Source organism: Lepus europaeus, chromosome 2 (assembly GCF_033115175.1).
Source record: "Lepus europaeus isolate LE1 chromosome 2, mLepTim1.pri, whole genome shotgun sequence".
Lineage (NCBI taxonomy): Eukaryota > Metazoa > Chordata > Mammalia > Lagomorpha > Leporidae > Lepus > Lepus europaeus.
Window position 1 is genome coordinate 93,909,384 of NC_084828.1, and position 10,967 is coordinate 93,920,350.

The window sequence follows — 10,967 nt, forward strand, 5'->3', positions numbered from 1 at the left end:
CCTGACACAGTCAAGATCTGGAAGGCTGACACTCAACTACTGATGTCAAATCATTCTGTATGTGATTTCCCCTGCAAAATGGACACAATCCTACCGATCTCAAGGGCTTATGGGAACTCCATGTGATCACTAAAAAAGCAATCCTGGAGCAGGCGTTTGGCCTAGTACTTAAGATGCCGGTTAGGACAGCAGCATCCCATATTGGAACGCCTGGGTTAGGCTCCTGGCTCCCGCTTCTGGCTCCAGGTTCTTGCTAAATGCAGACTCTGGGAGGGAGCGGGGATGACTCAAGTGCTTGAATCGTTGCCACACACCTGGGAGATTTGGATTGAATGCCAGGCTTCCAACTTGGGTCCCGCCTGGCCACCACAGTTGTGGGTACTTAGGGAGTGAATCAGCAGGTGGGAGATCAATTTCTCCCTTAATACTACTACTAAGGCAGTCCTGACTCGGAGCACGTCAGCCACGCCCCTTCTTACACAACTTGGCACTGGAGCATAAGACTTCCCGGTTAATCGGCTCCTGCCTCCACCTTGCTCCCAAAAGGACCCAGGATGGTAGCCACATCCTCCCGGTAAACCCAGAACATCCCCCATGCGGGGGGAAGCGTTATGGGTTAATATTTCACAGTGGTATGGGGCTAGACATAGGTCACTCAGATGGCAGCCAAGTGTCTCAAGAACCCCTTCTGTTTGTAGCACCAAGCGGCCAACTGAAACGCCACTGGGGGTTTTATTCACACTGTTATGAGAAAATCCCGCAACACGGGTGAGGAAAATCCTTACCCATGGGATCTCGGCTCGCAGCCTCGTCATCTCCTACACCAGCGAGCGCCTGTGGCGTTCGGGAAACTCGAAGCAGGCCGGAGCCCCGCCGGCGCCATTGCGAGCCGAGGGCTGGGAACCTCACACTCCCACTCCCGGCCGCCCGCGAGGCCGCGGGGCTGTGTGGGTCGAGCCGTCGCTTCCGGGAGCGTCGGGGCCTGGAGGAGGCGGGGCACCGCGCACGCCGCGCGCGAGGCAGTCTGGGAAAGGGGGCGGTGCGCGAGGGTGCGCGCGCAGCGGGCCGGCAGCGGCGGCGGCGATGGAGGAGGGTGGCCGGGACAAGGCTCCGGTGCAGCCCCAGCAGCCCCCAGCGACGGCCCCCGGTGGCGCGGATGAGAAGTCGAGCGGCAAGGAGCGGCGGGATGCCGGGGACAAGGACAAAGAGCAGGAGCTGGTGAGGCGTGGCCCCGAGAGCTGGCGGAGGAGGCCGCGGGGCTGAGTCACGGCGGCTCCTCAGGCCTCGGGCCCGGTCCCCAACGGCCCCACCGCGCCCGGGAGAGGGTAGATGGGGCGATGGTCGGGGCTTCCGGCACCCCCGCCTCTGTGCCCCTCGTTCTTCATTCTCCCGCTGTCACCTCCACCAAGCCTCACCACCGCCTCGTGCTGGGTCATTGTCACTCCCCTTGCCTGGCCCCTCCCGAGGAGGTGGGCTCTCACTCACCTGCTCCGGGGTGAGTGGGAGGAGCATGTGGTTGGGGTTCTTCCTTTGATGAGCTTCCCCCCTGACCCCGCAGTCTGAGGAGGACAAACAGCTCCAGGATGAACTGGAGATGCTCGTGGAACGCCTGGGGGTGAGTCATGACGGGAACGTGGGGGGCGGTGGGCTCTCTGGATCTTTTCCACTTGTTTATTCCGTTTTTAGGCAGCAGCTCCTGTGTGAAGTGGGCTGCATTTTAGGGTCAGCGTTAGGGCCGTGTTGTGAGTGAGGACAATGACAAGGAACATGGGGAGGCTATTGGCTTTGGTGCCGGGCAGTGGTGCGGAGAGTTGGGGCGTCACAGGTGCATAGCAAACAGTTCTGTCCACGAGGGGGTTGTTAGATAAAGGTCTCTGTCTCGTGGTTTGGAGGGGTGTCTGCTTCCCTTCTGTCTGAGCGCTCACGTCTCCTAACCAGGAGAAAGACACATCCCTGTACCGACCAGCCCTGGAGGAGTTGCGGAGGCAGATTCGGTCTTCTACAACGTCCATGACGTCGGTGCCCAAACCTCTCAAATTCCTGCGGCCACACTATGGCAAGCTGAAGGAAATCTACGAGAACATGGCCCCTGGGGAGAATAAGGTAAAACTAGTTCAGAAACTGGTGGAAGCCTAGTTGAGGGGTCCTCTCACCTAGACCACAGGGATCATGGCGAGTCTCTCAGGGTCTGACAGACCCAAGACCTGATCTCATTGAGCAGAGTTCATCATAGTCACAGTACCCATGAAAGAGCTGGAAGGAGGATTTGCTTCTCGGAAGACGGTTTCTGGGATGCCTGTTGGACCTTGGGGTTTCATTATCGTGATCTGCTTTAACTTGTATTTAACCCTGTATTTGCTCTTCCCTTTTATCCTGTGTACACTGATTTCTTTTATCTCTAAGATATACCCCCAGTTAAGTCTCTTCTCTGCTAATCCAGGAAACGTTCAGCTCTCTGGTCTATTTCGGTCTGGCTGGCCTTGCCCTTGACTCTCTACGGTACTTTCATATGGCAGTCAGGGATGTTTTTTCTAGATTGTGAGTCTTCTTTCTTTCGATAGCTTATTGTTGCAATTCAAATAAAATTTGGAATTTTATCTTTTCTTTGCTTTCCCTTTTGTTTATCATTCATCAACTTTGTTGGTTTAAGAGGGAGACAGCAGCACCAACCTTTGGGTTATTGTGAGACTCAGCTTGGATAACATGGAAATTTTTGTGCAGAGACTGATCTGTAGTCACTAGTTGATTTTGGAGATAGTGACCACCGTGATCTTGACTCCATAAGGTTACACTGCCCTTAGCCTGTACTGTTGGGTTGGACTTCTGAGGACTGGTTTCTTTGCAGCGTTTCGCAGCTGACATCATCTCCGTTTTGGCCATGACCATGAGTGGGGAGCGAGAGTGCCTCAAGTATCGGCTGGTGGGCTCCCAGGAGGAACTGGCTTCATGGGGTCATGAATATGTCAGGTGAGACCTTTTCTCGGGAGCCCTGTCTGGGCGTACCCGTGTACTAAGTATCCCACACTGAATCCTCCACCATGGGAAGGGCTTCCGGTGAAGTGGTGCTTCCTTCATGGTCTGGGCCTGTCCGCAGGCATCTGGCAGGAGAAGTGGCTAAGGAGTGGCAGGAGTTGGATGATGCCGAGAAGGCACAGAGAGAGCCGCTGCTTACCCTGGTGAAGGAGATTGTTCCCTACAACATGGCTCACAACGCGGAACATGAGGCCTGTGACCTGCTCATGGAAATTGAGCAGGTGGACATGCTGGAAAAGGACATTGATGAGAACGCATATGCGAAGGTCTGCCTCTATCTCACCAGGTGAGTGAGCGTGGTGGGATGGGGGTAGGCCTGCCCTCCACCCCCATTTGTGCCCTCTCCATTCTCTTGGAGCATCCGCTTTGAGAGTAGCACAAAGCCATCGTTCATTTGTTGATGTCTGTGAGTTTCTTGACAAAGACATGTGTGTGTCTTGTTAGTTGTCCCAGCATCTAGCATAGTGTCTGATAAATAGTAGGGATTCCATGTTTGGTATGAGTAAATGAATTAAATCGAGTGAGTGTCTGAGACTTTGTGAATTGTGTATTACTTTTTCTTTTGCAGTTGTGTGAATTATGTACCTGAGCCTGAGAACTCTGCCCTGCTGCGTTGTGCCTTGGGTGTCTTCCGAAAGTTTAGCCGCTTCCCGGAAGCTCTGAGATTGGCACTGATGCTCAATGACATGGAGCTGGTAGAAGACATCTTCACTTCCTGCAAGGATGTGTATGTAGGGAAGAAGCTGGCAGAGGAGGAGAGAAGCTCGTGTGTGGGGCATTTGTCTGAAGAGCTAGGACTTGTGGTTCTGGTTAGGGCTTGAGGGACTGTCCTGTGCCCTTGGTGGATAGGGTGAACAGATGTGATGGTCTCTCCCACAGGGTAGTACAGAAGCAGATGGCGTTCATGCTGGGCCGGCATGGAGTGTTCTTGGAGCTGAGTGAAGATGTAGAGGAATATGAGGACCTGACAGAGATCATGTCCAACGTGCAGCTCAACAGCAACTTCTTGGCCTTGGCTCGGGAGGTGAGACTGCCTTTTTCCGTCCAGGCTTTTTGATTCTAATTCTGCCTGCTGTTCCACCTCCCTGACTATGTCTGACTAGACTTTCCTTGGTTAGAATTGCTATTCAGTGGGATAGCAGAAGGGACAGCTGGGGGAGTGCTGGGGCAGCAGTGGTGACCCTCTGACTTCTCTTCAGCTGGACATCATGGAGCCCAAGGTGCCTGATGACATCTATAAAACCCACCTAGAGAACAACAGTGAGTAGCCCTCTCCCTTGTCTGTGGGGATTGGAGGATTGTTGGTTATGCCTCTTGGGAGCAATCACTTGACCAACATGCTGTCCTGTAGTGCTTAGAATTCCTTTGAACCTTTTCTCCAGGTCACTGCTTAGGGGCATGGATAGAGGATCCTAAAAAGTCAGCTTGGAACCAGAGACCAGCTGTTCCTTTCTTTTCCTACTCTGAATTGGCCTTTTTTCCCCTCTCTTCTCCTCCCTGCAGGGTTTGGGGGCAGTGGCTCTCAGGTAGACTCTGCTCGCATGAATCTGGCCTCCTCTTTTGTGAACGGCTTTGTGAATGCAGCCTTTGGTCAGGACAAGCTGCTGACTGATGATGGCAACAAATGGCTTTACAAGAACAAGGACCATGGTATAACTCTGTTCCTACTTTATGTTCATGCTTGTCCCTTACCTGTTAAGAGATCCACAGGGTGTTCTTTGAGAGTCCTTTGAAACAGTTTCCTCAGAGTAGGGCCGTTTGAAAACGAATGGATTCTTCCTTGGTATAGGGATGTTGAGTGCAGCTGCATCGCTTGGCATGATTCTGCTGTGGGATGTGGATGGCGGCCTCACCCAGATTGACAAGTACCTGTACTCCTCTGAGGACTACATCAAGGTTGGTCTGGGCCTCACCCGCTCCTGGGGTAATTCCCTCTCCTGTGCTCCTGTGCCCGGCAGTGAGTGCCTCCCAGGGTTTTTATTTGTTTTTGTTTTAAGATTTAGTTATTTAAAGTATTTTAAAGTTAGAGAGAGAAGGAGAAACAGAGAAGTCTTTCATCTGCTGGCATATTCCCCAGATGGCTGCAACAGCCAGGGCTGAGCCAGGCTGCAGCCAGGAACCTGGATCTTCTTCTATGTCTCCCACATCGATGGAGAGGCCCAAACACTTCTGCCGTCCTCCACTGCTTTTCCCAGGCCATTAGCAAGGAGCTAGATCCTAAGTGGAGCAGCTGGGACATGAATTGGCACCCATATGGGATGCTGGTTCACAGGCAGCAGCTTTACCCTTTGTGCCATGATGCCAGCCCCAACTGTCTTTAACTTCAATTAAGGCTGGTGCTGTGGTGGGATGGGATCTGTGTTGCATTCTTTGTAGAAGGTAGAAGTAGCTATAGCTGTAGAAGTAGCTGTAGAAGGTGGAGTAGCCCGAGTGAAGAATCTGCTTGCTTTCTTTTTAAATACAGATTTATTTATGATTTTGAAAAGCAGAGTTAGGAAAATCTTTTATCAGCTGATTCACTCCCCAAATGGCTGCAATGGTCAGGGCTGGGCCAGGCCAAAGACAGGAGCCCAGAGCTCTATCCAGGTCTCCTTCTTGGGTGGCAAGGGCCCAAGCAGTCAAGACATCTGCTGCTTTCCCAGGCATGTTAGCATGGAGCTGGATCAGAAGTGGAGCAGCCAGGACTTGAACTAGCATTCATGTAGGAGGCTAGCTAGCATTGCATACGGTGGCTTAACCTGCCATGCCACAATGCTGGTCCCTTATTTATTTATTCTGTTTGGTCTTTGTAGTCAGGAGCTCTCCTTGCCTGTGGCATCGTGAACTCTGGGGTCAGAAATGAGTGTGACCCTGCTCTGGCACTGCTCTCAGACTATGTTCTCCACAACAGCAACACCATGAGACTTGGTTCCATCTTTGGGTAAGGCTTCTTGTTCTCCTGGTGGCATTCATCCTATTAGCTCTGGAGAACAGGAACTAGGCCTTTTTCACCTTTGTATTGCCAAGGACTACACTGTGCCTCTGGAGTATTTCATATGGCTTATTGAAGTTGAAATGACGAGAATGAGTGACAGTCCTGTTTGTTCCTTTCTTGCCCCTATCCTTGGTTATGTGTTGGGAACTGCCTCTCCGTGACTTCTGCAGATTAGGCTTGGCCTATGCTGGCTCAAATCGTGAAGATGTTTTAACATTGCTCCTGCCCGTCATGGGAGACTCCAAGTCTAGCATGGAGGTGAGTAGATGCTGTAGGTCATTTAGGGTAGGTAGGGAAGGTATTCTGCGTCCTGCTACTCTGCCATAAACAGTGAAAAAGATGTGTATGAATGGGTGCAAAAGGGTGAGTGGGAAAGTAGATGGGGCAGGGTGGGTGTCAGCTCAGTGAAATCCCTTAGAGTTGGTGTTGAGGCTGAAGAGCTAGTATGCTGGTGTTGAGTTCCAGCCTTTGGGTTCCCTGAGGAACTACTGGGACCAGAATGAGAAGTAGTTAATGCAGCCTGGGGTGGATGATTCACACAGTATTTTAGCCATTTGCCAACCTTAAGTTTTCTTACTTGTGCAGAGTCAGTTTAGTGATGTTTGAATATGGTAGGGCTGCGGGAAAGCTGAGGTTTTTAGAGTCAGGCCTGAGTTCAAATTCTGCCATATCTGCTTATAAGCATTGTGATCTTAGGCAAGTAACTTGCTTATTTCAGTGTAGCTCTCGCTTTGCTCGTTAGTGAGAGAATAGCAGCAGGCCCTGTTCCCGGGGGTGGTTGTGAGGCTTACAATGTTAACAGTGTGTAAAGCGGTTAGCGTAGTGGCTGGCATATTGTCAGTGCTAAGTGAGTGGTTGCTGCCATTTCTACTTTCCATCAGAAAGGGATCTCCTGACAGTGGACTGTGGGAATCAGCCATCTGAAAGGGAAATAAAGAGAAATTAACAAGCATTGTAGTATCTTGCCCTGTGTGTAATGCTGACTTTCCTATTTCTAGGTGGCAGGTGTGACAGCCCTAGCCTGTGGCATGATAGCAGTGGGATCCTGCAATGGCGACGTTACCTCCACTATCCTTCAGACCATCATGGAGAAGTCAGAGACAGAGCTCAAGGACACTTACGCCCGTTGGCTTCCTCTTGGACTGGGGCTGAACCACTTGGGTGAGGGGATGTCTGTGTGCGGAGGACTGACAGAAACTGGACACACAGGGAGGGCTTGTGTGTCGGGCTGTGCTGGGGGGAAGAAAGTGTCCTCATACCTTTTGAATCTGTGCTGTAGGGAAGGGCGAGGCCATCGAGGCAATCCTGGCTGCACTGGAGGTCGTGTCAGAGCCGTTCCGCAGTTTTGCCAACACACTGGTGGATGTGTGCGCCTATGCAGGTCTGTGACTTTGCTTTTCCAGTGATTCCACTTGTTTCGCAGTCCTTTTTCCCCTCCAAAATTGTTTTCCCTTTCTCCTGTATTCCAGCCTACCCTATAGATTGCAGAGGTGTCTCCTGTCCCCTCCAAAGTAAGCTTTTCTGATTGCCTTCTCGTTCTGTCCTGTCCCGCCCGGCCCGCCCTGCCTCAGGCTCTGGGAACGTGCTGAAGGTGCAGCAGCTGCTCCACATCTGTAGTGAGCACTTTGACTCCAAGGAAAAGGAGGAAGACAAGGACAAGAAGGAGAAGAAGGACAAGGACAAGAAGGAGGCCCCTGCGGACATGGGAGCGCATCAGGTTCTGGCCTTCTTGGAGGGGCTCTGAGAAGAGAAAAGCATGGCGGGGAGCAGGAGAGCTGGATGTGGTTTTGTTCTAGAGCACCTTTGGGTGTTGCTCTGTTTTGAAGTAGCAGGAGACTGGGCTGTGTACAGGATGGCCTATTTTTCTTTGCTGAAACTTGAGTCAAGGGTGGCTGTTTTGTATTCCTTTAGCTTAGGGGCTTCTGCTGCTGCTTCATTTGCAGGGCGTGGCTGTTCTGGGGATTGCCCTGATTGCCATGGGAGAGGAGATTGGTGCAGAGATGGCACTACGAACCTTTGGTCACTTGGTGAGTATAGTAACTGGTTTTGCTGGCCTGAGGTGCCCCAGAGGAGACCTTCCTGATGGATTTTCTCAGGAGGAAGGTGGCCTTTTGTCTTTTCTCTAAAAGGTTTTTAACACCCCTGTTTTACCCATCAGTCTGTTACAGCTAAACTTTGACTGCTTCCCTCTTGTTTTCTTCCATTTCCAGCTGAGATACGGGGAGCCTACACTCCGCCGGGCTGTGCCTTTAGCACTGGCCCTCATCTCTGTGTCAAATCCACGGCTCAACATCCTGGATACTCTAAGCAAATTCTCTCATGATGCTGATCCAGAAGTTTCCTATAATTCCATTTTTGCCATGGGCATGGTGGGCAGTGGTAAGTATTGGGCAGAAGACCAGTTGGGAGGCTGGGGGAAGAGAAGAGGCCTTTTTTCTAAGCCTCTGTTATTCTTAACATTTCCAGGTACCAATAATGCCCGCCTGGCTGCGATGCTACGCCAGTTAGCCCAATATCATGCCAAGGACCCCAACAACCTCTTCATGGTGCGCTTGGCACAGGTAAAGGATAGAATCGTCCTGTGAGTGTGCCGAGGGAATTACCCATGATGATGGAAGGGGGGTATGGAGTCTTGGCCTCGGAGAGAAGATGTGAGCAAGTTGTGGAATCTCTGGCCAGGTTAAGTGATGTCTCCTCAGATATGATGTACTGCCTTTTTTTTGTTTTTTGTTTTCCAGGGCCTGACACATTTAGGGAAGGGCACTCTTACCCTCTGCCCCTACCACAGTGACCGGCAGCTTATGAGTCAAGTGGCTGTGGCTGGGCTGCTTACTGTGCTTGTCTCTTTCCTGGATGTTCGCAATAGTGAGTTGCTGTCAGAAATCTTACACTGTGGCACAGAGTGCCCTGTCTCCATCCCTGCCAAGGCCACCTTGGCAATTTAGGATGAAGACCCCAGCTTAGCTCTGTGCCATTCTGGGTTACTGAGTAGGCCACAGGAGACTTGTCCCCTACACTTTAGGTCTGGCCCAAAGAGATTTGAGCTTAATGAGCCCAGTATCTTCTCTTAAGTGACTGGGGGGAGCATGATTTTTAAGTGTGAAGTTGTAGGCCAAGGGAGGTGAGAGTAGGGTACCTGAGGGGAGGAGTGTGGGTTTAGTTGTAGGATCGAGTGTTAGAAGGCCAAGGCTGGGGTTGAATGTCCAGGTTCAGGCCAGGCCTACCCTGCTGTCTCTAAGTATTTGTGCTGTGTACTCCCTCAGTCATTCTAGGCAAATCGCACTACGTACTGTATGGACTGGTGGCTGCCATGCAGCCCCGAATGCTGGTTACGTTTGATGAGGAGCTGCGGCCGTTGCCAGTGTCTGTCCGTGTGGGCCAGGTAAGGGACTGGGTAGGTGGGAAGGCTCTAGGACTTGGAGAATGCACATTTACTTGCTTCTCTGAAGCTGAGTGAGCAGTGGGTTGTTACTTCTCTCCCGGTCTGGAGTCCCTTCATTTCATTTCTCTCATCCTGCAGGCAGTGGATGTTGTGGGCCAGGCCGGCAAGCCTAAGACCATCACAGGGTTCCAGACACATACAACCCCAGTGTTGTTGGCCCATGGGGAACGAGCAGAATTGGCCACTGAGGAGTTTCTTCCTGTTACTCCCATTCTGGAAGGTTTTGTTATCCTTCGGAAGAATCCCAACTATGACCTCTAGTGGCTGCCAGGGATGGATACTGCTTTAGACTTTTGGGGGGAATTGTGACCTTCTGATCTTTTGTTACTAAGTGAGATGACTTTACTGAATAAAGAACTTTATCCCCAAGGTCTCTCTGTCTGTTTTCTAAGGTGCCATGGCTGGAGGCTAGCCTGGGATGAGGAGTAGATGTGAGAGGGCATTGTTTGGAGCCACCCTAAGTTTAAAATAGCAGGGAGGCTGCCCTCAATAGAAACTAGCCGCTGGGGCTGGCACCGTGGCACAGCGGGTTAAAGCCTTGGCCTGAAGCGCCAGCATCCCATATGGGCTCCAGTTCTAGTCCCAGCTGTTCCTCTTCTGATCCAGCTCTCTGCTATGGCCTGGGAAAGCAGTGGAAGGTGGCCCAAGTGCTTGGGCCCTGCACCCACGTGGGAGATCCAGAAGAAGCTCCCTGCTTCAGATCTACACAGTTCCAGCCATTGCAGCCAGCTGGGGAGTGAACCATCAGATGGAAGACTTCTCTCTCTCTGCTTCTTTCTCTGTGTAACTCTGCCTTTCAAATAAATAAATCTTATAAAAAATTAATCTTTAAAAAAGAAAGAAACTGAACCCCTTTCCCTCCTTCCTTGTCATCTTCTGATTTCGTTTTTCTAGAACGCTTGAGAAGCTGATAATATAATAAATCATTCTAGGCAATGCACATATGCAGATTTTTATACCAATTACAAATAACTTTCCAAAGGGCTTGTGGATCTGTTCTTCTCTTCCCTCAAGGATACATCCCATTGGAGCCTGCTATCTCCTGACCTTGAGCTAAGAATGTCCCAGAGTGGCAGCCGCACTCTTCTGTAATTCAATCCTGTACTACTGAATGAATGAATGAATGTTTTTGGCTATTGGAGAGATCTGGTGATGTTAACATCTACTTCTGGACTACCCTTGTAGGAGCTGAATTTGAGAAAGGTTGACCCTGACCTTCATCCTAGTGAGGCAGTGGGAAAGAGGAGTGGCCTCCTTCCTGGAATGTAATCACTCCCTCTGCAGTGCCCCTTCCTGGTCTGGCTGGTGTGGATGTAGCTGCGCTGCCACCTGGGGCCTGGATGCAGTGGCGGAGAACATGGCTCTGCCAGCTAATCGTGGCTGGCATTTACCCAGCACTCATGGTGAGCTTCACCTCGTCACAGTGGCTGGCACGAAATAGAGATTCTGTGCATGTTGAAGGAACTGTTATATATGCTTTTGAGACTTCACCACAATTTGGGGAGGTAGGTATTAATC

General features: G+C 51.2%; 1 protein-coding gene across 1 annotated transcript; it reads left to right on the forward strand.

Annotated features, from left to right (window-relative positions):
- Window positions 1-1,060: 1,060 nt before the first annotated feature.
- On the forward strand, window positions 1,061-9,820 carry PSMD2 (proteasome 26S subunit ubiquitin receptor, non-ATPase 2). The gene is made up of 21 exons (XM_062210604.1): window positions 1,061-1,218; window positions 1,559-1,615; window positions 1,939-2,103; window positions 2,846-2,967; window positions 3,095-3,319; window positions 3,602-3,760; window positions 3,913-4,057; window positions 4,233-4,293; window positions 4,537-4,683; window positions 4,823-4,929; window positions 5,826-5,953; window positions 6,178-6,265; window positions 7,006-7,168; window positions 7,287-7,388; window positions 7,579-7,724; window positions 7,951-8,034; window positions 8,218-8,386; window positions 8,474-8,568; window positions 8,746-8,872; window positions 9,271-9,389; window positions 9,528-9,820. Exons 1-21 carry the CDS (start codon window positions 1,084-1,086, stop codon window positions 9,708-9,710), a joined length of 2,727 nt encoding a protein of 908 aa, XP_062066588.1. The 5' UTR covers window positions 1,061-1,083; the 3' UTR covers window positions 9,711-9,820.
- Window positions 9,821-10,967: the final 1,147 nt, after the last annotated feature.